This window comes from Epinephelus moara, chromosome 10 (assembly GCF_006386435.1).
Source record: "Epinephelus moara isolate mb chromosome 10, YSFRI_EMoa_1.0, whole genome shotgun sequence".
Lineage (NCBI taxonomy): Eukaryota > Metazoa > Chordata > Actinopteri > Perciformes > Serranidae > Epinephelus > Epinephelus moara.
In genome coordinates, this window is record NC_065515.1 from 4,639,534 (window position 1) to 4,667,410 (window position 27,877).

General features: G+C 44.4%; 1 protein-coding gene across 1 annotated transcript; it reads right to left on the minus strand.

Annotated features, from left to right (window-relative positions):
* Positions 1–30: 30 nt before the first annotated feature.
* On the minus strand, positions 31–27,843 carry cracd (capping protein inhibiting regulator of actin dynamics). Its single transcript, XM_050055425.1, has 9 exons — positions 27,618–27,843; positions 7,940–8,108; positions 7,331–7,463; positions 7,068–7,223; positions 5,134–5,349; positions 2,806–5,011; positions 2,517–2,707; positions 2,255–2,417; positions 31–207 (listed from the first exon to the last, which is right to left on the minus strand). The coding sequence occupies exons 3-9, from the start codon at positions 7,370–7,372 to the stop codon at positions 47–49; spliced, it is 3,135 nt and encodes a 1,044-aa protein (XP_049911382.1). The 5' UTR covers positions 7,373–7,463; positions 7,940–8,108; positions 27,618–27,843; the 3' UTR covers positions 31–46.
* Between the last annotated feature and the right edge of the window lie 34 nt (positions 27,844–27,877).

Here is a 27,877-nt window from a genome sequence, read left to right on the forward strand (position 1 = left end):
ATGCAGGTCTGAGCCCAGAGTGAAGCTGGGGTGGGTGGGGGAGGGGTTATTTGATGATCTGAGGACAGTCGCTCCAGGCTTTGGCCTTTCGCTTGGCCAGAGCCAGCCATGCCGGCTCTGTGGACACCTGCGGAGAGTCACTGGAGGGGAAGCGCTTTGACACCTCCTTGACAGCAGGTGGCGACGGTGTCGAGTCTGCGATCTCAACTGACACAACAAATGAAGGACAATAATTAGTCACATATCTTGTAGTTACACCACACAGCCTTTAAAGGCTCATTTAATGAAAGAAGCTTAATGAAACTAATTTAGCTGCAAATATTCATCAACATTAGTCTTCAGATTATAAATATTATTTATATATATATAGTCTTTAAAACATCTGATAACAGTGGAAAATGTTCTTTACAATTTCTTAGAGCCCAAGGTGATGTATGTTTTGCCCAACCAACAGTCCCTAGCCTCAAAAATATTCTGTTTTCCAGAATGTTTAACAAGGAAAAGCAACAAATTCTCACATTTGAGAAAAATTTCAAATATCAGAATAGTTATTGATTAATTTTCTGTCAACTGACTGGTTGTTGCAGCTCTATCCTACTGTAACATAAATACTAAATAAATGCTTTTAATTATTAACAAATTATTGAAATATTTAGAGTTTCAACATTTTGTAAATATGGTTTCAGGGCTGAAACTAACAGGTATAGCCGATATTGATTAATCTGACTGTTTATTATTTAGTCTGTCTGTCTTTAATAAATATGAATGAATACATTTCCTTCACAATTTCGCAGAAGCTGACAAAAAAAAATCTAAACTAGAAAATTTCTCAAGAAATTCTGACTGGGTGCCTGCTCCCACCACCGATTTCATGAAAACCTAGTAATCAAAATGTCCATTTAGCCCAATAAAGTTCCAAATCTCACGAACTGTTTAAAGGTTAAATCTTTTTTTTTTTATGTCAAAATATGGCGATTTGGTCGAGCCTCAAATAGGAGTCATTTTAGCTCTGGTCACATCGAATTCACAGTGATCTGTCACATTCAAACGGAAATTTAACAGTTTTGTGGGACTTTTGTAAAAACGTTTTGTTGAATCTCTGAAAAAAATCTTAGCACACAATTCCCAGTCATTACCCACATTTTTATGTATTTTTTGCCCATGTGTTGGCGATGCTGCGAGACAAACAGCATGCCGAAATTTCATGTAGCAAGAATAAGAAATAAGATGGATGAATTACATCTGTTGTGCCTGCTGTTGCACAACACACACCCCAGATTACAAGAAAACAAAAACACAGCTCACCCTTTACATTTTAGAATTTCAGAAAACATCTGCAAGAAATCCTTGATTCCCTCTGAAATGATCTAAAATAGACACTAAAGTTTAACCTGCTTTTACCAGCTGCTGCTTTAAAAGTCCTTTTTTAATTTTGTTTTGAATGTGAATCACATGTCCTGTTGAGGCTTGTCAAAGGAGAATTTCTTTCACTGTTGGGACAGACAATAAAGTTTATCTATTCTATTAGCACTTTTTTACTTAAAAAAGCACTTCACCTGCAACATTATCATTGTATTGTATCAATTATACACCCTGTGTCATCTTGAATCTGTGAATTTGTTTCTCATATCCCTCCTCAGTAAATGAAGACTACAGAAAAGGCAAACATTTCTTCATGAATTGAAGTAATCAGTGACAGCGGTTAACGAATGAAGAATTATATCAAAACATTGTTTACAAACTTTCACACAACTCATATAGTATAACCAAACTCTTATTTATCCTCTCATATGCTCAATGCTTCCCAAACAAGTGCGATTACGATTTCAAACACGTCAGTACAGTCTCATGCACAGCTGGGTTGCATGCCTGGGCGCTCAAGTGCATTTGAAGTCAGCCCAAGCAGTGCGTATATGAAAGTGCGTACTCAGGCCCCGATACTCGAAGGCGGAAGTGTTTAAATCATGTTTGCATGTGTTTGGGAAGTACTGAGCATATGACTGGATCAATGAGACTTGGATTGTGCTGCATGAGCTGTGTGAGAGATTGTAAACGGATGTTTTGATAAAGTTTTGCTAACGAGACAAAGTTTTCTTCACAAATAACGTGACCACAGGGTGTTTAATGGATACACAAATGATCATTTAGCAGGTGAAGTGTTCTTTTACTACATGAACATAATCAAAGTCACTCAAATCAAATAACCATTTCAGCTATATATGGTTTTATCATGTTTAGACGTGCAGGTTCTTACCAGTGACCGAGCTGGGTAAAGTGTTGGATTTTTTCAGGTGCTCTCGGCGCTCAAATCGTCCCAGGAGGCTGTCAGGTCTCTTGGGCTCCTCTGGAGTCTGAGGTTTAGAAGAAGGACTGGTGCTCCCGCTTCCTTTGCTCTCTGTGGGGCTCACCAGCGTAACCTGCAGAAGAGATAAACGACTGTATGAGTACTGCCAGATTATGTGAATGTCAGAAGAAATATTATAAAGTGTGTAACAGAGGCAGTCTGGAGCACATACACTGTCTCTGTCTCGAGCTTGCTTTTCAGCTAGTTTGGCCTCTCTTTGGCTGCGACGGTCCTCTCGGTTCTGCTGCTGCTCCCTGAAGCCCTTCTGCTTCTGCAGAGCCAGTGTGATCCATAAGGGCCCAGCCTCCTTCTCCTGGACCCTTGCGCTGTCCAGGGAGTGCCTGCTCTGTAGTGAGGGTTTTTCTGCAGGGGAACACAGTCATATTGACGTATTAGTAGGGCAAACATACAAACTCCTGATCAGCAATAACAGCATAGTGACTGATCACAGTAACACTGACCTCTCTTGATGAGCTCCGTCTTTCTGTCCGCCTTCTCTCTCCAGGGGATGTTGATGGAGGGGAAGAAGGATCTCTTCTCCTTCGGCTCCTCGTCCCCTTGGACCTGACCCTGGCTGCTCCGGTGTAACTGGGCCACAGCTGAAGGTTCCTCGCACCTGCTCGTTGGCTCCTGGCTGGATGACTCTGCTGCCCCTGTCCTCTGGATCCCTGCATCACTGGGAGGCCCGTGGACCACTTTAGGTAGCGGCGATGGGGGAGGTGTGGACACTGCTCCACTGGGTTTGGGTGACGTGGTTGGTCTTCGGTAGAGCGGAGGCTTGGAGAGCACTTTGTCAGCCTCAATGTGTGCAGTCGGGCTGGCAGACTTAGCAGGTTTAGCCCGAGGGATGGCGGGGGAGGCGGCTGCATGCAGGTACTTGCCCACCGCGCCTTCTCTCTGAGGCGATGTGGGACTTGCGGATTTGTCAGAAAAGACAGAGGAAGTGTCAGAGTCTGGCTCAATGGGGGTGAGAGGTGAAGGAACGCCGTCAAAGCTGTCCCCGGCACTGTATCGCTTCTTCCGTTTCTCAGTGGATTGTTCGCCGTGAAAGCGGAGGGAGTAGTTGGTCCTCCTCAGCTTTATGCCAAAAGGCGAGGGCTTGTCCTCACCGTCCTGGCCTCGATCCTCTCCCTCCTCTCTACTGTCAGACACCGCCGTCTCACTCTGAGCCCTGCTCTTCACCTCTAGCCCTTCAGGTTTGGCTCCAGGGCTGGGAACCAGGAAAGAGGGGAGGTCTTTGGCAAACATACACTCCTCTGACCCTCTTTCTACGATGCGGACGGATTTACTCGTCCTGTTCTGAGGTTTACTGGTTGGAGCTGGGGAGGCAGCGGTGGGGCTATCGGACGGAGTAACTTCCTCTCCTGCGTCCTTATCATCTGTGACGAACACCTCAGAGTTCCTGTTTGAATCTCCAAACTTCTTCTTCGCAGGAGTGATGGAGAACTTGGCGCTGGCAGACATGGTCTTCCTGAGGTTGGTGTGGGAGAATGCAGGCGGCTCTTCGCTGCTGGGCTGAGGGTGGGTCTTACTCGGGTCAGGGTACTCATCGTATTTCCCCTCTTCTACCCCCTTGAATATCTTCGATCTGATGCTCGCCCATTCTGCCAGGACGGATTGGTCTGTAGAAAGCGTGGACTCATTGAGTGATTTGGTTTTGCCAGACTTGCGGTCCGGGGAAGTCTTGCTCTTGGTCGGCGGTGTTCCCTGTGCCTTTCTGTCCTCTCCCAAACCCAGCAGAGACTTGCAGGCGGTGTCCTTGATCTGGTCTAAATTGACAGCTGTCCCACAGAGCTGGGCGCCTGTCACTAGGATGGCTGTGTGGGGGACATATGGAGATGTTGGCAGGTTGGGGGAGTCTGGTACTTCAGAGGAGGAAGCCTTAGTGCTCTCTCTTTGTTCAGCCACAGCACCGCTCTGGTGGCTGGAGGCCGGCGTAACAGGCGTCAGGTTGACCTTCTGGAACAAAATCTGTTTTTCCCCAGATGAAACTTTGAAAGAGAAAGGCTTCTGTCTCTCCTCCATCTCCCTCCAGCGCAGCTCCTCAGCCCTCCTCTGCTCCTCTGCTTCTGCTTTTTTCTTTTCTTCAATCTCCTGCAACCTCAGTCTGTCTGCTTCCTCCCTCTTCTTCCTTTCCTCTTCTTCCTCTCTCTGCTTCCTCTTCCTTTCGGCCTCAAGCTCCTGCTGCCTCCTCGCTTCTTCCTCCTCCTCCTTTTTCCTTCTCTGCTCTTCCAGTCGTCTCCTCTCCTCCTCCTCACGCTGTCGGCGCTCCTGCTCCTCTCGCATCCTCCTTTCTTCCTCCTCCCTTCGGATGCGCTCTTCCTCCTCTCGCCACATCCTTTCCTCTTCCTCCCTCCTCCTTCTTTCTGCCTCCTCTCTAAGCCTTCGTTCCTCCTCCTCCTGCCGTTTACGACACCTCTCCTCCTCCAGTTCACGCAGCCTCAGTTCCTCTGCTGCTCTCTTCCTCCTTTCCTCTTCCTCCTGTTTGAGCCTCTGCTCCTCCAGCTCCCTCCTCCTCCTCGTCTCCTGTCTCTCCTCCTCATGGAGTCTCTGCTTCTTGAAGCTTTCTAGGGACTCAACAGATGCTCTGCGCTGCTCGTCTGTGGAGACGCCTGCTGCCTCGAGGTCCTCTCGCACCACACCAGGAATAGAAACCTCTTGGAGGTCCTAGAAAAGTGGAAATATGATAAGTTCATATTTTATTAACCACAACAAATGGTGGGAAATGACACAAATAAATAAAAACATACTAAAAGCATGCATTTGAGGTGACTCATAGTTTGGCTCACCTGTGTAAACCGCCGGTGTTTGCGTGAAATCCTCTGGTTTTTCGGTTTGACGGACAGTTTATGCTTGGCAGCGGTGTTGTCCAAACGAGGAACAGACTGTGGAACAGCGTCCAGATTGATGGACTCGATCGTACCAGTGGGCGGAAGAACTCGTTTGGACCTCGGTGACTTCACTGGGGTGGTGTGTGGTCCAGCTTGTTGAGCCCCCTGGACCTGCTTTGGTCACAGTAACACAGAATTTATTAAAAACTGAAACACATCCAATCTAAGAGTGCTGCACCAAAATAGCATTGCACTCCTATAACACTGTCTGACTCACAATGGAAAGGATCAGAATCAATGCTGCAGAACAACAGCGACTGCCTTTTTTTATCCCACACATTCTGCTTTCTTGCCAAAACCTGGCGCCTACATTAACCATAATGCAACTGCGATGGCCTACAGTTCAATCAGAGGGTGCGCTCCTTTTCCTTCAGCCGGGCAGAATCCAGTAAGAGGTAATGACGAGCGCGTGGGAGGAGCATATCTCTTAAACGGAGGTGAAAACATTTGTCAGCAGGAGGCGGTGGCACTAATAATCAAATCATGGATCTGTCAGAGCGATCAAAGCTTATTGTGTCATTAATTGTAGACAAGATAATGATGCCACAGAGAATAAAATATGCCAGTAATCACCTGATGGCTGCTCTCATTGAGTTGTAATAGCATAAAGCACTGTACATCCCTATTTAGGGCAAAGACTGTAATCGCAATATTGAATGATTAAACAAAGCATCAGGTGTATATGTTGCCGGAGATGCCTTTAAATGGTGTGCAGACTCCGCCTACTCAGCGTACCACAGACGCACACTGGCGTGATAATGTTGCAGACTCAAAGATTCAGCTGTATTATGCTAGTAGCAGCTAATGCTTCAAGCCGCTAGCCTTATGCAGAGATGAGGAGCAGAGAGGTCTGGTAAACTTCATAACTCCACATCCTCAGATTTTTTTGTTTTCAGATTCATAGTTTAGCTCCAACTGACTCATGTGACATCACTTGAGGACACTTAGCGGCTTTTGCGCCACTCCCTCTGCAGCCACAAAAAGCTTCCCAACACCTGTAAACAGATTTTGAAGTGTAAAGCTGTCATTAGATTAAGTTAAAGAGATTCTCTGCCCATTTTCAACCCACTTCGTGTCACAGCATCATGGGTAGTGTTTGTAAACGAACTGGTAAACTTCCCTCCAACTTTCCGGCGCACAGTTCCTTGGTTGAGCTACATGACGTTTGGCATCATCCGGCAGATTTTCACTGGCTGTAGATGTGTTACTTTAACAACAGTTTGCACTTGCGTATGCGCGCCACCACGGACACGAGGAGTTTAGTGAGAAGTGGATCAAGAGAGAAACCCGCTCCTCTCTCTCAAACTCCGATCAAACTGTAAAACCAAGCAGTGCTGATCAAATATAATGTTTTCAGACGTTAATCAAAACCGTGTGTCAGGTGCTTGTGGAGAATGGAAACAACAGGATACGCAGGAAGGCAATCCAGGCGCTCCATATATATAGAAAACAAGGAAGGAATATTAAAAGCCTTTATTGTTGTGGCTAAATCATTAAAAGAGCCGACATGATTCAACCACTGCACGTCTTTGTCTGGGCTGTAAAAAAGCGACTACAATAAAGGCTTTTAAATACTTCCTTCCTTGTGTTCTATATTTTTGGAGTGCCTGGATTGCCTTCCTGCGTATACTTAAGCTTATTGTTTAACTGTAATTTGAGATTGTTTGCTACCAGCCATATTGTTTACCGTGTCAATTAATTAGTCCAGTCTAGCACAGTGCATTCTGGTAGTTGTAGATGTGAGCTAAAGCAAATGCCACAGCCCTTTCTTCTGGTCATGTAGCACCAATTTCAAGTTATTTGAGTCTTTCTACAGTATAGACAGTCGTTACCTTTGGCTCTGTGTTTGCTGGCTCAGCTTCTACCTGGGCCAAAACCTTCAGGGGACTCCGGGGAACCTCTTCCTCATCTGAACTCCCCTCATCTCCTTCACTTTTCCTCAGAGAAGGAGGCCTCTGGCCAAACTTGATACCTTGTGCTATCTGCCTCTGTTCCACCAACAGAAGAGGTGACACGTTATGCATGTAGACAAAAGATAACTGCTCAGCAACTGATTGCACACACACACACACACACACACTGCTACAAGGCCCACCTGCAGATTCCTGACTTTATCCGAGACGTTTTCCTGGGACATGCTGTGATCTAGGCCGGGCTCTGCCGCCGGCTCCTCTGGGATGAAGATGCTGTCGTGTGAGAGGGCTCGAGATCCGATGGGATTCAGCTCCCTGCAGGAGAATAAGAGCGTCTTCAGTGCTGCAGCGTGTCATTACTGCCAGTCTTTCATTCATTTATCATGAGCGGGCTCGCCGTAAATCATTTTACACAAAGAAATGAATGACCTCTTTACACACCAGCGGTTTCAGCACATCAATTAAAGGCTGAAATGGTGTTGAGCCTTTTAGAAGCTGTGTTTGAGCAGAGCCTCACCCTTTTGCCCCACAGATTGTGCAACCACAACTTGCAGTGTTCATGAGAGTGTGCGTATACACTTTCATTTTTTCTGGAAGTGAATGAAATCTGATAAATTGTTTCTTGGATAAAATCTGCTTTGTTAAAGGCGGCAAAGGCCCTAAACTGTTCATAAAAACCTGCGGCTGCAGCTTTTATCAGTAATAATAAAATGACAAGAGCACCGGCTCAGTTTCATTATGTATAACTCAGACAAATAGGTGTGAAAATGAAACTGTATCTGTGTAGTTACCTCAGATTTTGATTGGACTCCTCATCCTCAGACACAACTCCGTTGCACACTTCCCCAGTCGAGAAACTCGCCTTTAGCTCTGCTCCATCAAAGCCCCCCTTCGCCTCCCTCTTCTTCTTCTTCCCAAAGAGTCGTCTGAAGGGCTGGAATTTGCCCTGTCGCTTTCTCTCTGTTGGCAAAAGAAAATAGATGACAACCACAGCAACGTGCAATCAGATCATCAATCTTTATATCTCGCCCTCGGGCAGGACGGTGCCTATGGGCGTGTGTCTGTACGTGTGTGTGTGTGTGTAGATAATGAAATGCAGTTGATTGAATTTAAAGAAAATAAATCAAAATAGCAGATGGGATGAGAAGAAAACCTTGGCTCTTTGGTTCATACTTACTCGTGTTTAAAAAGGAAGTGGGAAAGACAAACACCACGCAGAGAAACGGAGAACTCACAGTCGTAGCAGCTTTAAAGAAATGGTGAACAAATCCCTGAAATACTGACTGAAATCCATGATTGGTCCTGAGAGAAAGTGAAGCAGTGTAAACTCACAGTGACATCCTGGCTGTCCACATGGCTCCATGAAGTCATATGTGTGACTCATATCACATTTGACCTGCAGTATTTCAGCAGATAACAACTCTACGAGATGCACACGTGCCTTATCTGAAGCAAAACGTAAGGAAGTAAACTTTCGTTATTACTTAACGACACACATTGCCACTAATCGCTCTGGAAGATTCCCAAATCCATCAGCCAGTGAGGCAATCCTTTCCACATCACGTTACATGGAACAGTAAAACAAAGGAGCAACGTGCTGCAAAAAATCATCTCCTGACCTACGTAATAAAACAGCAGTTGTCATAAAACCAACATATGAAACTAACTTTTGGACTTTTGCTTGATATCTTTATTTCCTCCTCGTCTTTCATGCCAGAAAGTCATAAACTCATAAGCTAAACTTTCCCATGTGCAAAGGGAACAACATGGTTCTGATCTGTCCTCAGGATCCCAAAGATGAGATCTGTTGACATGATGTCATTTGGAAATGTAAACAGATAGAGTTTAGCCTAATTAAATGTGCGAGTGGTCGTTTCTCTGCGTTTTCTCAGCACTGCTTTGTGTTCCTGCATACGTCAGTCCGGCTGTGTGTTTTGTTTTTGTCTGAGTCTCTGTGTACTTGTGGAGGTCCACTGGATGAACTAAGTGGGTGAGGTTACAGAGCTACAAAGCTACTCTACACCGCTGTGCAGACAGGCGTTCTCAGGGCTCGGTGGGTATCCCTTTCAGAGCTATAAGTAGCAACTGGTGTGGGATTTCACCCTGCGTGCTGCTCACTGTACCAGAGGCATCATGGGAAATGAACCAGTAAACTAATTTCCCCACGTAGATCCTCCAGTCTGAAGTGTGTCTTTATTTTTGCGTGGGAGAGTTTAAGTGCTACGTGCTATATATACTCACAAACATATGAATTTATGGAGGATGTGGGAGGTTTTTGTTTTTATTCTGTCTTTGTGCTGCTTCATATAAAACAGACACTGCCCAGCTTTAACTGGAGGGGACGGCTTTTATCCTCTGAGGCTGAATGTGTCACTCATAACTCATGACCATATCAACTACATCAAACTATCAGTAAAGGGTCAAATACAGTTGTGACAGATGCAGAGACAACATTATGTTCTCTGTAATGTGTATTATGACAGGGTGTTACGGGTATTTAAGGCTTTTTAAAACCTTTTCAAGATTATTTTTATTTGGACTATTCGTATTCATTGCAGGTAAGTATAAAATATAAAGTGTAAGTATGTGGTCCTGTGCAGAATGTAGGTTTTATGTAGGAATATGTTCATTAGAGTGAGTTAGATAGTACTGGGTAAGTTTTAAGTATTAGGTTTAATGGTGGGTTTAAAGATTTGCAACATCAGAAAGAAGGATTTTCACACTGGAGAGCTTGACGGATTTTGATAAAAAGAATGTAAAAGGTGGATAATGTAAGAATATTTAATGACTTTTAAGGCCTAATATTTATAAAAATGAATTTAAGACTTCTTAAGGACCTGTAGACACCCTGTATGAGATGACTTTAACATCTTACGAGCCCTTCCTCCTTCCAGCTGCACTTCTTTACTGTTCTTGTACTTTTATGTCCTTTAAATAGACTTATTTTCTCACTGAGCGTCAGCTGAGAAGATTGATACCACCCTCATGTCTGAATACAGCCAGCAGCTGGTTAGCTTAGCTTAGCTTAGCATAAAGACTGGAAACAAGTGGAAACTGCTAGCCTGACTCTGTCCAAAGGTAACAACATGCGCCTACCAGCATCTTTAGTGCTAAATAATTAGTATCTTATCTTGTTTGTGGAATCCAAAATGGAAGTGTAAATTCGACATGTTTTATGTAGACATTCCAGGAAGTCACTGCTTCCTGACAAGAAATAGTTCAGCAGTTAACCCCCCATAAAACTACAACCTGTTGTTGTTACAGTTTTTGTACAGATTACGGTTTGTTCGTAACATTTAGAGGTGCCGGCAGGCAGATTGACTTATTTTTGGACGGAGCCAGGCTGTTTTCCTGTTTCTAGTCTAAGATAAAGCAACACTTACCTTTCTGGAAATTTTACACTTTTCTTTGTTTAGGTTAAAATGCTATTAATAAGCTGATGGCACACTAAAATGTAAGTGAATTCCACCAGAGATAAAAACTCATAATTGTACCATTTTCATATGGTTCTAAGAAAACTCCAGCATCCAGTTGCTAATGGCTAACGTTTGCCTACTGTAGCGTAGCCTCTGAAACATTAACGTTCAGTGACGGACTCAGGATGTTTGAAGGGCAGCAGCGAAAAGGAAAAAAGGGCACCTACTGCATGACATGGGCCCATTGGTGTGCAAGAAGCTAGTGTGTCATGTATGGCGACATAGGGAACATCGTCTCGTTTTGATCACTCAAGAGGGCAGCCAAAAGGGCACATCCTCTCATTTTCGCCACTCAAGAGGGCACTTTAGCGCTGCCTTTTCCACCAAGGCGAGCAGCTTTAACAGACTGCAGACAGTGGCTTCATATCGAACTGGACAGATTTGAGAGTGGCGTTAATCTTCTCATCTAACCCTGACAAGAAAATACAAATAACAGGGTTCCTACACATCTGGAATTTCAAAATTCCATACTTTTCCATACCCTAATTTCCAGACTTCTCTGCGTTTTTGTTTTGGGTTTCTTTCCAGAGAATATGCGCCATCTGAGTAAATATATCAGTGTATCATATTTCACATCATATTGAATTATTCTTAATAGGTGATTGTAGCCAAGTACCATAATGGCATGCAAATAAAAACTCAGGTAAGTTCAATGTCTGGGCTGAGGCAAAAAGGTTGGGACTCTGGGTGCAAGCGATGCAGTAACGAGACGTCAGTGTTTTTTCCTTTCATGTGGCTCAGAATCGCCTTCTCCCCCATGTTGGTGATGTCAACAATTTCACACAAAGCTTGCATCTAGCTCTGTGTGTGAATTGGGAATCCTTGGCCAACCAGTATTTATATACGGTATTGTCAAGCCATCCATCCAAAAACGTGCATCTACCCATTGTGAACCACGTGAAACTCGTCTTCTTGTGGAAGGTGCAGTGTTGGAGTGAAGCTTGATACCTGGGGGGGCTGGAGGAGGGTCATGGGGCAGCGGACTGGACATACCACTTGTCAATCAGGTAAAAGTGGCGGTATGTTTGCTCTCACACAAACTCTGCTTGGCCCAGTATAAAACACGATCAGGGTTGATTAAATTCTTTTTGGAAATACCTAATTTTCTATTTTAGAAAAGAATATTTTAGAACAGTGGTAATAGTCTGGAAACATAAATATTTTTCCATACTTTATTTTTCATTTTCCATACTTTTTAATACCTGGAAATTGATCAAATGTATTTCCATACTTGCGTAGGAACCCTGAAATAAAGGTATTTTCCCCAAACTATTTCTTTAAAGTAGCTCTCTTGGCTGTGGTTATACATGAGGTCACGGTAAGCGATTGAATTCATTTTCGATGAATTCTCCTTTTGATTAATTGATTTTGTTTGCTCTAAAAATAATAACAATAAATTTTGGGTGGGTAATCCTCCAGTTCAGTCTTTGTGTTGCTTTAATGAAATGTCACTTTCATTTTTAATCTTTGCCTTATTTCTTTTTTATCCTCTTGTAGTATTGTGGTATTGTCCCTTTTAATTTTCTTCCTTTTCTTGATTATCACTTCATATTTCGGACCTTGATGTTAACTTCAGGGTGGAGATGAAGGCAGATTATCTATAAATGTGCCAGCTTTATGTTATCAGTGGGAAGGGCCTGAGAAAAATGTAAATTCTTTATGGAATTGCTCTTTACATATTTAATTCTCTTTAAAAAAAAACACAATATAAATATACATTAATTTTATATTTAAGAGTCTGTGTAGGTTTTACATATCGTGAGGCTCTGTCTACTGTTTCGCTTATTATTCACAAAATTCAGTGTTTATTTTAAATTGAGAAATGTATGTTTTTACAGATGCTTAATATTCAGTCAGACCCAATCTTTGTTTGTCTGAGTGCAGTGGCTGATATTATTGTGCGACACTGATGTTCTGTTTCCCTGCAGAATGCCCTTCCAGCGTCAGCGCCCATCCAGTGTTTCTACTCTGGTACGAAGCCCATAATGCACTGCCGTGGGCACGCTCACACACTCATGCGTGAAACGAGAAAGGACACTTTTTTTCTGCAGTGTAGACGACTCAGCGGCAGCACCCAACCCAACACTGGGGTTAACTCTTGCTTCCTGTGTGCCTGTGGTGCAGTGTGTTTTGACCCTGGTCCTCTGGACTCAGATCCCTGCTGGTTCTTTATTCTAGCTCTCTGATCGGGGAACATTTCACATCTGGTGGAGGAAAATTAACTGGCCAGCAGTAGGAAAAAACAAACAAACAAAACGGCTGCTCAGAAGACCTGCTTTCGAATTGTATGTATCTCACAAACCTACAAGATTAAATACACACAATGCAGCAGCTCACAGCAGAGTAACAGTCAAACTGTTGCAGAGTAAATCATGGTTTTCCTCTGTCTGTTCAACATGACACTACAGCTAGCAGCCTGTTAGCTTAGCTTAGCATAAAGACTCAACACAGGGAAACAGCGAGCATGGCTCTGTCTGATGATATCAAAGTCTTCCTAATTAACACTTTACTTATTATTCACTGAACAAATATATAATTGCAACACTTTTGTTTTTGCTCCCTTTTTTCAGGGGTTGAAATTAAAGATCTAAGAATTTTTCTATGCGCATAAACGGCTTCTCTCTTTCAAATTTTGTTCACAATTTTTTTAAAACACATGTCAGTGAGCACTTGCACCTTTGCAAAAATAATCCATCCCCCTGACAGGTGTGGCATATTAAGATGCTGATTAAACAGCATCATTAATACACAAGTGTGTCTTGGGACGGTCGCATCAGAGGGCCACTCTAAAATGTGCAGTTTGATCACACAATGGCACAGATGTCACAAATTTTAACGGAGCGTGCCATTGCCAGTTAAATGAATGTTCATTTCACTATCATAAGCCGTCTCCCATGTTGTTTTTGTGAATTTCGCAGTACGTCCAGCTGGCCTCACAACGGGTCCGTGTCATTGGTCTGACAGCCCATTGGTCCGACATCCCATTAATCCGACGGTCCGCGGCGCTGAACAGCTCCCGGCGGGCGTATTTCTGCCTTGATGGTGCGCTGCGACCGGCTCTGGGTCAGCTGGGAAAGGCTTGAGGCGGAGCAGGCTCACGGCTTATGTGTTTGCCACTTTCTTTTTCATTTTAACCCACACCATGATCTTTTCCTGACCCTAACCAAGTGGTTTTTGTGCCTAAACCTAACCAGACCTTAACCACAGGGCATCATGATGATTTTGGAACAACGGGACTTTGGAACAATGGGTTTAATATGGTCGGAACAATGGGCTGTCGGACCAATGGGCAGTTCCCCCTCACAACTGCAGACCACCTGAAAGTACACCAGATCAGGACCTCTACAACCAGCGTCTTCATCTGCAAAATCGTCAAGGCCAGCAACCTGGACAACTCTTTTTTTTTTTGCACAAACTATCAGAAACTGTCTCAGGGAAGCTCGTCGTCTTCAGCAGGGTCTTGACCTGACAGCAGCTCGTCGTCATACCGACTTGAGTGGGCAAATGCTCACCTTCGATGGCCACTGAATTTTGAAGACGTGCTGTTTTTTAAAGATGAATCCTGGTTCACACTCTTCCAGGAAGCGTGTGTGGCATCGTGTGGGCGAGTGTTAACGCTGTGAACAAAGTGGCCCATGGTTGCAATGGGGTTATGGTATGGGCTGGCATACGCTATGGACAACAAACACAGGTGCATTTTCTTTACTGCACAGAGACACTGTAAAGAAATCCTGCAACCCATTGTTGTAGCATTCAGCTTCCACCACGACCTCATGTTGCAGCCTGATAATGCACAGCAAAACATCCCAGTTCTTGCATGGCCTGCATACTCATCAGACATGTCACCCACTGAGTATGTTGGGGAGGAGTGGGCCGACACTCCACAGGCCACAATCAACAACCTGATCAACTTCATGTGAAGGAGATGTGTCGCACTGGATAATGACTGATTCTTTGTGGTATCTGCGACTAGAATAATGCTTTTCTGTTGCAATGGTCATGTGAAATCCTAATTAATGTCTTTTTTTTCCAGGTAAAAGTGACTGTTTGAGAGTGGCCTTTTATTGTGACCATCCCAAGGCACACCTGTGCAGTAACGATGCTGTTTAATCAGCATCTTGATGTGGCGCACCTGTCAGGTGGATGGATTGTTGTGGCACAGGAGAAGTGCTGAAACAGATTTTAACAAACACATGACCACAATTTGAGAGACATAAGTCTAATGTCATTAATTTCAAGTCGTGAAAAATGTGAGCAAAAACAAAAATGCTGTATTTATATTTCTGTTCAGTGTAACTGACATTATTATATAAATGTTTTTTTCTTTTCTTTACACTACTGATCAGATCATGTCACAAAACAGCTTGAAGGGATCAAACAAAAGCTGATAAAGAGGAGATCAAGGAAGAGTGGACACAGCACACCACAGTGAAGACACAAGTCAAACCCATCACCACACCACACACTTCTTAAAGAGACAGTGGAAAAACACATGAGGCTAACAGAGGTGATTTTATCCTCCTGATGTGATCACTTAATGTGCTTTAATGCACTGTCTCTTTAAGATGTCGCTAAAAGCTCTCATTTTTTCCTATTTACCTGGGCCCTTGGATTCGGTTACCTCTAAAAGCATGTCATGCTCAGTTTCCGTGGCGTCCGTCGCCATGGTCACTGCACACCTTGGCTGTGGTGAGAGAAGAAGGAAGTGAGCATGCGGATGCTGTTATCATCTTTACTGCAGGGGGGTAAAAGGAGCATGTGTGAGCGTTTAATCGAGGGAGAGGAGAGAGGGGAGAGGCACTGAATATTTACAGTCCTGGAGCAGAGCTGCGGTTGGACTTCATGTCTTGCTTTTTTATTTTGCTCTCCCTCCCCTGTAGCATTATCATCAAAAAAAATAAATAAGAAGCTCGGCTTTGTTTGCTCTTGCAGAATGGCTCATGGTGACTGGCCTGTCTGGGGCCCGATAAAGCCTCCGCTGTTTTAAAAGCAAAATGTGCCCTCTGAGGCCACTCTGTTGTGGCTTGTTGATGCAGAAACAGTGGTGCTAAAAAGTCAGTTGTACATCTGAAATGACAACACACAGCGAACATGTAGACAGTGCCAAATTACAAATAAATAACGACTCTTACAGCAGCTCAGTGGAACATGTTCACTTCCAGCAGGATGACCCTTTGCTACGTCTAATGATTAGAGATCCACAGCAGAGATAATCACACAAACCGCCTCTTATTTGCATCTCATAAACTGACAGACAACAGACTGCATCCTGAACCCCGCCTCTTCAAACACCTGTCCGCAGCACGTCGGCCGAGCCAGAGGTTTTCTGATGTACAGCGGAAATGTGTGTTGTGTGAAACCACAAGCAACTGGGCCGGCAGTGTAAAACCAGAGAGTGTGAGACAGTACTGAGAGAGCCGGAGAGAGGCCCGCTGTCTCCAGTGGGATCAGCATGCCGTGGGCTTCCTTCCTCAGGGGGACAAAGCCGGACAGACTCTCTCAGAAATGTCTCGCCCCAAAAAGGCTCTTTGTCCTGCCAGCAGAGAACAAGGAGCGAACAAGCATGTTTGGTAGTCGGGGTGTGTGAACACAGACAGAGACTGTATGTGATAGTGTCTGCTGGTGTGAAGAGAGATATTGTGGATTCTTGTTTTTGTTTGTCTGTTTATTTACATGTGTTGACTGGCTGCAAGTCCTACTGTTGAGTAAGTGTCTGTGTGCTGAGAAGCAAGTGTGTGACGTGTTGTTCTTCAGTGTATTGGTGTGTGTTTACAGTCCTATTGCTGCAGCGGACAGACTTGGGGAGCAGCTAGAGATGGGATGAGAGAAGCACGAGGAGCAGCCATGTGCTCTACAGAAGCAGAGAAATGCCTTTGACAAGGATACAGCTGCATTATAGTATGGCGGCGGCATAACACGATGCGGCGTCTCAGCGCTCTCCAACGACCCAGCAGCTCAACATCATTCGATGGTGACACAGCTCTGCACCAGAGCGGGCCAGACAACTACCAAAGTCCAAAGGCATGGCTTAGTGTTGTAGCGGCTAAAGTGCCATAACCTCACAGCACAAGTAGCTTGCTGACAAAGCAGACAGACGAACGTGGCGGGGGCCGTGGAACAGTTTACCTATTTCAGCTGCACAGCTCGAGATGGCTGCGCACCACTGCAGTAAAACCTTAGGGAACATCGATCTGCCCTTTTGCACAAAGCTTGTTTTACCCAGATGAGCGTCGCCGCTGCCTCCGCTGTGGCTTTGGGAGAAAACGGTGGAATAAATACAGAACAGAGACAAAACAGCAGGTTTTCGGTTTGTTAGGTGTGTTAGCATCAGGTGCACTCAACAGGAAACAGGAGCATGGCATGAGGGGTGACGTGAGGGGTGGATGGATGAGGAAGCAAGGAACATGACTTATCAGGATGTGTGATGTGACAACAACAAACCTGATGAATCTACCGCACTGTCACTGTTATCATCTCACAGTCTAGACTCCGATTTTTAACTTTTACCTCATCACATCTACATCTCGTTTTCAGGTGCCTCTGTGTCCCTTTAAACAGAGTTACGGGGGGTAGTGGTTGAACTCTTCCTATATGAAATAGGGCAACCCTTCAACACCCTGATACGGCTCAGTCAGCAGCCCAGGTTCGAGTCCAAGCTGCAGCCCTTTGCTGCATGTTGCCCCCCTTTCATATCCATCTGTATTATTGAATAAAGGCAAAAAATGCCAAAGAATAATCTTAAGACTAGAATTACCACCTTGCGGTTGTATGCCTCCACAAACCAATCAAGTTTGACTTGAAAACATGGATGCTTCACACACATCTTCGGCCCAGCAGCACAAAAGATCTACACAATCAGCACAGTTTCAAGATGGACACCCAAGATTAAAGTCATCAAAACATCTCCCCTCCTGTTCCTCAGGTATGATGTTAAATAATGGCCAGAAAAGTGTTTTTGCAGAACATCATAATGTCACAGTGAAGATGACCTTTGACCTTCTGGATATAAAACGTCATCACTTTATTATTTTATCCTGTTTGACATTTGTGTGAAAATTTGTCATAATAAGCGTGTGAATCCTTGAATTATGGCCAATCACGTTTTGTGAGGTCACAGTGACCTTGACCTTTTGCCACCAAATTCTAATGAGTTAATTCTTGAGTCCAAGTGTACGTTTGTTAACCTGGAAATCCAGATGCCCCGCCCCCAGCAAATTCGAATTTGCACTGCACAGGGATCTGGCCCCGACGAGCAGAGCCCGCTGAATCGCCAATCAGACCAATCAGATCAGTCTATCTGACAGAGGCGGGCTCTGGGTTGGCGTAACATGATGAGGACAGCGCTGTGCCGTAGGAGTCGAAAAGTAAACAGCCAAGATGGCAGCTGCCGAAGGACCGCGTCCATTCAATTTAGCTTTGGAAGAAACGCTAAGCCAACTACATTTATCTTTTTCCTTGAGAGAGGAACAGAAGACTGCCCTAGAAGCCTTCGCTTCCAGGAAGGACGTTTTTGCCGTTTTGCCGACGGGATACGACAAAAGCATAATCTATCAGTCAGCCCCACTGGTCGGCAAACCAATGGGGCTTAGTGCAATGAATACGTCACGTTGTTTTCTGCTCTGATTGGCCATCGTACTATCCAATTGTGTGCGGCGGCATTTGAAATGCTTCAGTTAGTGCCGCCCCTTGGGTAGGAAGGGTGTATCGGTGAGGGTTAGACTGAAAATCTTTCTAGATTTGAGTCTGAATTTCCAGGCTATACGTTTGTGCCAAATTTGAAGAAATTCCATCAAGGCTCTTGTGAGACTCTTGAGATATCGCCCTCACAAGAATGGGCTGGAACCCGAAATCATAATGCCTATCGCGGGTGCAGAGGCATGAACAAGAGAAAAAAAAACAGATGCGACTATGGCAATAATTGGTTCATATTTTAGCTTAATTATTATGCTCCTATTTATTTGATTTGTTGCTTTTATTTATATTCATATACTGCACTGAAGCATGTTTATCGATTGGTGGCATGTATGGAACATTATGTGGAGCATAAAAATGAAAGAAATCTGTGACATTTGAAATAGTTATAGTAGTAACAGTATTATCACAGTGACATTTGCTGTTTATCTGACAGATATAGCAAAGCGTGGACACTCATGTTTCGTTCACAACTTGTGAGGGTCAGAGGGACAGAGGGATGTAGTGTGCTGTAAAGCCCTCTGAGGCGAATTGTGATTTGTGATATTGGGCTTTATGAATAAAATAAAACTGAATTGAACTTAAGTTTCATGCTATCAATAGATCACACAAGCCATCAAAGCAGAAAGGAGCACCGCCTCATTACCAGGCCTCTAACGGAGCTCTGTAGGCTAACCTTAGCAACCCATGCTCCTACCCTGCCAGTCTGCCCTGATATAGTCTCGCTCACCAGACCTTTCTCAAAAAAAGAAAGGTCTGGCTGGGCCGACTCTCACTTTAAGATTGGAGAAAAAAAACGCCCCGGCTTTTTTTATTTCTTTCAACCAATCACAATCGTTCTGGGCGGTGCCACAGAAACGGTGCGCTTGCAAAAATATTGCCGGGGGGAAACAGGTTTTGGTGTAACACGGCCACAAAAATATCGCCTACAGGACGCGAACCATGGCAGAAAAATGGCTACATCCCCGCAAGATCAAACACCGCAAAAGTTTGTGTACAAATCAATAAAAGCAATGTAACATTTGCTAGCTAGCTAGTTAGCTACCAAGACAGCAGCACACTAATATGTTTCTTTTTCTTTATGCATGTTAAATCTTTATAAACAAAGAAAATACATTTGTGGGATTCTTTTTTGTTGCTTGTTCAGCCATCTCGCTGAAGAGTTTTATGTGTGCCTCTGAAAATCCTCCATCTGGAGGGTCATGTGGCCCTGACACTTCACCCTGCCCCTCTATCCCAACATGAGTCAGGACACCCTCGCGATGTGCGCAAAAAGTAGTGGGGGCAAGGCATGTTTTGGGATGGAGCCTTACACAACGCCTCATCAACACCAACTCTTTGTGCCAATCTCTGCCGTTCTCTGAAGTTAGAGCAGCCCCTGGTTTCCATGACAACGTGTTAGCAGCAGCAGCGGCCAGAGGAGACAGGCGCAACACATAAACAACTCACACAACAAATCACTTATCACTACAAACAGACTGAAATAGTTCGCTTGGCACACGCCTGAGTGTGTTTCTCCTGATGTGGTTTGTTCCAACAGCGGCGATAAAGGACAGTTTGGGAGTATCCAAGTGAACGCTACATGCAAAAGGGGTTGGGTAATTACAAATACGGAAAAATAAATATCAGGTGTGTTGTGATTAATCATTATCTTGTCAGCCAGTCACACCGTTGCTGCCAAAACTGCGAGGAGAGCAAGTCATGACACGGTGGTTCAAACAGATAATTCACACGGTGATCCTGTTCACATTCCAATCAAGAGGTTTTATGGAAAGATAACCACCGTATTTACTGTTTTGCTGTATCACATATCATACTGCAATCACAAATGCAATGTCACTTTCCCAGACAGGTTGGAAAGACAGCCTTGATGCTGGCGGCTGCTGCTGGCGGCTGCTGCCAGTGGTAAGCCGTCATATTTAGATGAGAATATAAAAAGAGCACCTTCAGGGAACGGGTGGTCTGGATGTGTAAAAAAACTTTTCTTTTATTATTTTTCACTGTGAACTGTGTGTGTCCAATGCATCACCACAATGTCTCTATCTCAATGGAAGATTTAATATCTTTTTTACTGCGGAGTTCAATGTGTGCAGCAGCAGATGTACATTTGTGTGGTAGTTTTACAACAGCATGGTGTTGATGGCTTCCATCCAGACACGACAGTAAGTGTCATCCATATATCCAGTGTTCAGTACAACTGCTGGCATTTTTGCTATGGTCACAATACACTGGTAGTTTTGATGTTTAATTTATCACCTGGTTGCAAAGTGTTTATTCACATTATTTCGCATTGTTATGTAATTGCTGCACATTGTTGTTATTCATTTCACTTGCACATGCAGACAGACTCACCAAACTATCAACTGAGCTGACGACTTGTTCCAGTTTTTACCAAAATACCAACATATCGTCAGGATCTACCTCATGGTCATGCAACTCTCAACCCCTCATAACTTTGCACCACACAGACTGTACAAGGCACAAGAGCCCCGCTTCCACTGAGCAGTGCGGTTCAGTCTAGTACGCCTTTTTTGCGTTTACACTGTGAATAGTTGTAGATGGTACCAATGGAATCGTTCCTTAGCGTCCCCATGTTTGGTCCCCCCTCTGTTGGGGTACCTAGCACACAGATCTGGTACTAAAAGGTGGAGCTGTGAACACTGCAGTCTGATTGGTCAGTAGAGGACGGTCACTCTGCTCAGGGCTGAGTTGTGTCTGGTTTTGAGGCTCATGTAACCACTGTTCATACTGTGGAGAGTTTTATTAGTAAACTGTAACTATAAAATGAAAGGATGTTTTGCTGCCTCTCACAGCAGCTGGAGTCTGAGAAAAGATAACTCAGTTCACTAGACCGACTGCTGACAACTTTTAAGGTGATGGTACGTTTAATTGTAATGTTACTCAGTGCATGAGTTGATGACGTGAATCCATCCACATACCTTAAATTTCACTGTGACTTTGACCATCACTTTAGTTGTTGTTTTTTGTCTCTCTTGGATGACAGACACTTTTAGTAATGAGTGAATCTTCAAACGTTTAATATACTAATTCCGATAAACGAGGTGCCGATGTTCCATCTATAAGGAAATACAGCGAGTGCTGGACGGAGCAGTGAGTGACAACAACCCCGCCACATTTAAGGTACTGTTTGTGGTGGAAGCATTAAACGGATCGAGGGTCTTGGTACCACGTCTGAAGGGTTACTGTTGGTTCCAAAGGTAACACACCGAAAGAGTATGAAACAGATCTAAAGATACCAAACAAATAGGCACAGCACCAGCAGCTAATGTTAATGCAGTGATGGTAACAGAGCCCAGTGTGTTTTAGCAAACAAGTTCCATTCATCATGTCAGACCCAAACCTACATCAGCCTCAGTTTGAGCTGAGGAACAGTGTATTATCAAGATTAAAGCTGCCAGCAGGCTTCATCACAGCTGCTTGTCTGATGGTCAAATGGCTACAGAGGCCCGCTCCTCCAACACCTTTCCAACCTCAGAATTGAGGGGCGATGACCATTTTTGTAACTTTCCAAAATCAATATTAACACCCACTTTGTGCCGTGATTGGCCAGCTGTGTGGCGGTAGGAAAGTAAGCAGGGATTGAACTTTAATCTCTAAGCGGCTGTGACTCAGAGGTTGAGTGGGTTGTCAGCTATTGGGAAGATCGACGGATTGATCCTTGGGCAAGATACTGAACCCCAAACTGGGGTTCATGTAGAGTAAAAAGTGCTTTGAGTGGTTGAAAGACTAGGAAGGCACTATACAAGTGCAGTCCCTTTACTTTTGTCTATTTTCATTCTCTACACAATAATTTTTGTTACTTTTCTTGTGAGCAACCAAGTGCAACTCTATGAAAGGCTCTTTGGACTGTCTGAAAGCATGCGCCCTTGCCTGGGTTCAGATCTTTGAATCCGCCCACTCCACCAAGTTGACTGATCAGTCTGGCAGTACGACATGAAACAGTTGTTCCTCGGTTAAAAAACAATCAATCCAATGAGCGCCACGGGGGGAATAGCAATTAGCCAATTAGCGCCACAGGTGGGACTAGCACAATTGTCAAGCTGTTGTCAAGCTGTGCACTTGCCTGGGTCTAGACCTTTAATCCACCCACTCCATTGAGTTGACTGATTACGTAGACGGCATTTCTTCTCAATATCGTCTGACATAGGGCTGCCCCCTGAAAGTTGGAGACTCGGATCATCAGTCAGAGACCCCTCAGTTGACTGAGATTCCTCAAGTCAAGCTATCTTTATTTGTCAGTCAGTGTGCAGTGTACTTCTGATGACATTTCAGTCCTCAGATGTAGCTGCAGAGTGAGAGCTCAACACTTTCACGCTGCTCTCCTTAAGCCCAGTATACACTGTGCAATGTTGGGTTGTTCAAGACGAAAGATGACCAACATGAAAGAAACATGCCGATATCTTTGGTCGTGGCTCTAAAATGGTGGCCCTATGTCGCACAGTAAGAGAGGTTCAAGGATGGTCATTGTCATGGTCTTGCAATCAAGGACAGTCTGGGATAAAATTTTGAACAGTGTCAGAAATTTGGGATGACCATCCCTCAGTGTGAGTGCTCTACTCTCTAGTAGACCTACGTCTACTAACCAACCAACAGAAATGCAGCATGAAATTATGCACCGGTACTAAACTCAAACAGACAGATAGCAGCTCGCCGTGGAGACAAAACCCAGTAAAAGAAATGTGTGTGATTCAAGCAAAGAAGTAAATCTTGTCGAGTTGTAGCAGCAGAAGCCTTGCCTGTTTATCATGATCGCGTAAAGAGGGACGAAGCATGGAAGGATATAGTCGCAGTGAGCAACCTAGCAGCTAGGAAACACACAGACACACCGCAGTATATAGTGGCCACAAAACCTTTAATAATGTGACCCTCTATGTTGTGCTTCACAGTTGGAAATGTGATAACCCATGCAGCAACCTTGGGTGCTCAGTTTGGGAAGCTATTGCATCGCATGTCGTAGCCTGCAATTCAGTAAGCGCTGTCATCGTACAGTCTGCAGACATCAAACTTGATGTCGTACCCAAGTTTATTAGATCCATGTCGCAAAGTGTAGCTGCACTAAACTTATAGGATTGCTAAAATCTCAGTCTGTAGGAGGCAGCTGCAGACCCAGGGTGAGTCTGAGTGAGAAGGAGGCAGCTGCCCGGAGGAGGAGAGCTCTGAGTTAATGTTATCTTCTGCCTTTTCAGAAGTGGTGAATTTATGGCTCATAGCAACTTAATATGTTGTGGTCTCTGGCTTTTGTTTGATATCTAGTTTCGGCAAATTTTGGCACATTTCCGATCCGTCGCTAGAATAGTTAGCAAGCTTTAGGTCGCAGGGCTAACAAGGCTTGTTTACTATATTACATGAAGGTTGCTATCACCATGTCAATCTTGCTGAGCCCCATCAAACTCTCAAGACACTATACTGCTCCACTCTTAAAACTCTGGCAAAACCAGGAGTGGTTATGCATCATTGTCGACCTGAAATAACATTCGATTCAGATAGAAATGGAGTGTAACGAGTTGACAATTCTGTCTGAAAACAGGCAACATGTGCCCCATATCTGAATGATATCACAAAATACCAGAAGAAAATGAACATGTTGACCCCCTGATGATGCTACAGGAAAAATCAGGGGATCACCAAATTCAGTAGGACTAATCCTGTGGGGTTGAACCACCCAACTAGCCATCACTGCCATCCCACTATTAGACTAAAACCTGGTTGGAGGCACTAAACAACCACCAGTAGTATTTATTAGTGCAGTACTGGATAAACATGATCTATTCCAACAGAGATGCAGTAAACACCACCTTTATGAATTATATAATGCTCTGTTTTTGTTCAGATGTTATGCTATAAGGTGTTCTTGGCATTTGTCCACTCCCTAGATATCCACAGGCTGCATGTGGAGAAACAATGGATTTCAGAGTGACACGCAACATGTACAGTATCACATGACCGTGGTTATATTTTCCACATTAGCAAACAGTTAAGTGACAAGTGTGCAAAGAAGCAACAACTTAAAGTCCTTCTTCTCCCACCTTAGCATCTCAAACACTGCGACTTGTTATATTCACAATTATCAATAACAATTCAGAAGTGGAGTAATATTTTTACACTTTACAACATGAGCTGCTCGTAATAGCTGTGCACACCAGAGAGACAGAAAATAAGCAAAGAATAAATGGAGACTAGAGTTGAAGTCAACCTACAAACTATGTCCGAGAGCTTCACCTTACACCTAATCAACTGTTGTTAACTTTCTGTACGAGAATGCCTTCTTACCGTCCTGCAGTTGCTCTGTGTGCGAGGGTATCTATGAGTGTGTGGCCGTTCCACCTGCCTGCTGTCACTGAGGATCTAGGGCATTACCTGGAGTCAGGTGTCAGATGCAGTGAGAGCCTGGATGTGTGTGTGTGTATGTGTGTGTGTGAGTGCAACAAAGTGACGGAGTAAACATCCCTTTATATTCTCTTATCGATGAAATTTTGATTGCTGTTCCAAGGCGCAGCTGTGTGTTGTGGAATGAAATGTGGTGTCAGCGTGGGTTCATGATGCGTGTTGGAGTGAAGCACATGTACAGTGTGAGGGGAGGAGGTGTGTCAGCGGGGTTCGGGGTAAGTGTGAGCGCTGAGTGAGGAGAGATGGGCGTTCTCCTGTGTCTGCTAGTGCTGCTGTGCTGAGGAGGCACAAAGTGACACTTTGTTTCCCCCGCCAGATAGCCAGTGCAAGAGAACAGAGTGGCATTCATCATTTCAACTGGCTGATGCACACAAAGGCATTCATTGTGGGTTAACAGTAATCATGTATGCACATGTGTGATTAGAATGGCTTGTAATGCAGTGCACCACAACTGCTTTTTAATGTTATGGTCATAAATCTATTACAGTCTTGTTGTGGTTACTTTTTACCACCAACATCTGAAGTAAGAGCAGCAGCTTAGTCCCCCGACTCTGGAAGCCTCATAAGATCCTCATTTTATATGATCTGGAATCATAACGTCTGTGTGCATCAGCTTAGTGTTAGTGTGTAATAAGGCCAGCTCCCCCTCTCTCCAGTTTTGGCAGCATCACACTGCAGTCTCACAGGGATATGGTAATGATGGGGCTTTACCAACCTGGATGCCGCCTATATTACAGCAGCATAGCACTTCAAAGACAGACTACTCCTCTGACTGACTCCGTACAGAAATAGAAATCCCCCCAGTAAAGCTGCACAAACACACAGATATTCACATCCACATGTGCTCACACACACACACAGGACGAGTCTTAATGACTGCACTTCATGTAGAAGGAGGCCAGGACCAACCGCCTCTGCTCTAGTCTCAATGATACTGTAGCAGCCATGTGGTGAAGCAGTCATTCAGAATGTTCATGAAAATGAGAATAAATGCCGAAATATGTTCACATTTTCCACTATAAAAGTCAAAACTGCACGGTAAGATGAAAATCTGTCAATGTATGTCCTGATTTCATGGTCGAACATGAATTATTTTCATTCTGCAGCAACATGAAATCGACAAACCTACCTATGCATCGTCACTGTGATGCGGCCTTGATCTACAGCCTGCTGCATTTCCTTATTATTTTGGATGTATACTGAGATTTCGGAGGTGACCTAAATGCCTCAAACATGTCAGTAAAGTAAACCTTGACATCAGCAGCAGTTTTATTACAACACATACTGCATAGTGGATTATAAAGAGAAGGGGTGTGCACTACATAAACATATATAACCATACATGACATTAATAATAACATCTGTATAATAGTATATAAAATACTGTATGTTCTATTGATGGGTGATATAAGATTACTTCACATTATCTAACAGCTCTAGTTGCTAGTTTCTTTGCGAAATACAGTGTTACACACAAAACATGCAGGCGATGAGGCCAGTGCATCATAGAATGAGCGCCTACAGCTTTTGAAGTACATGTTAGTGATAAGATAATGCCTCTAAGTTAATTTTGAATGTCTGGGAGTTTCCATTCCTGTTTGTCAAACGTGTGGCTGTGTGACTCCGAAATCAATTGACATTTAAATGCAGAGAAAACAATGAGTCAGACTGTCTTTGTCCGCCTCACGGTGATTAAAATCAGATCCCTTTATCTGAGGTCAAAGTGTGTTAAATGACTCAAATAACATGGATGCTGTTTGGCATTGCGAAAACCCTCCACAGATGTCTCTGAAAAAGTCACCATTTGGGTGGCGGTGACATGTTTTAGTGTTTACTGTGCAGCTTGGTGCTTGTGAGAAACCAAACCTTCAGGTTGGACATGAAGCTGATCATTGCAGTACTTAATAAGACACTACTCTTGAATCACTGATGGTGACGTAGTCTTTACTATGTGAGCTCTTCCCTAAAGCACAGACCTGGATGGCACACAGCACAGCTCTGTCTTAACATGTCATCACTCAGCCATCAGTCCTGCACCTTGTACAGCTCACAGCTTCTCCTGTCACTCAGGTGCCAAAGCAGCCAACCACAAAACAGACCAGTTTAACTGAAACCAGCAGCATAAATCCAACACCAGCAGCCTGTGAATTCATCTCTGGCAAGCTGCCATCTATTCTCCCTGCTCCTGTGTCTCAGCACCAGATTCCTCTGACGATGACAGTAATGCAGCGTTGATTTAAAAGCCTTTAAATGACGCGTGGACACATAAATCCATATCATATTTTTTCCTCGCACATGTAGGCCCGCACCATATGGCCTGTGCATGCTTCTCCAGCTGACTCAAAAATCCTGCAGAAAGCCTGTATTGTGTATCGTCTGGAGAAAGCCACGGATCGCTGTGGTGAAACACCACATCAACATAGACCTAAAGGCAACGGATCAATACGCAACCGTTAATGGCAGATTAGCGGATGCTGCCGCACAGGGATTACAGCCTATTAATTGCAGAGTAAAAAGGCGCACGGAGAACAAAGAATCTGGCCTCTGCTTTTCTCACATAGTGACAAAGATGAAATCCAAATGGCGATAAACTAATTGGCATTATTTTGGATTTAAAAACAAATAACCAGTGATTACAATTTGGCCTGTTGACATCGGCGTTTGCGCATTTCAAGACGGATCAAATTGTAAGTCCCAGCCCATTTACAGTACACACGCACGCGCGCGCACACACATAGACACACACATCTGCGAAGGATGGAGCAGAAGATGTGAGCGGGTCAATGAGAAATGAGAGGTGGGATACAGTGACAAGGTCATCAGCGTCGTGAAAATGGACAACAATCATCAGGATGACAAACAACATGGAAGAGAAGAGGAAAAATCCCACCACCTTTTTCCTTGAGCGCGATTCCTCCTCGTGATCGGCGCTGAGGTAAAGCCCCGCTCCGGCAGCTCCGACCCTTTTGTGTTGCTGATGCTGCGGGTGCCCGACAGGGAGACGCACGCACAGTCAGTCCCGCACAGCTGCACGCGTGCGAGATGGAGATGGGAGGGTGTGGCTGCGAGAGAAAGGCGAGCGGCGGCGGCGGCGGCGGTGGCGGTGTACGGTGCAGCGCCAACACATGAGCTCCCGTCACGATGCGGGCACGT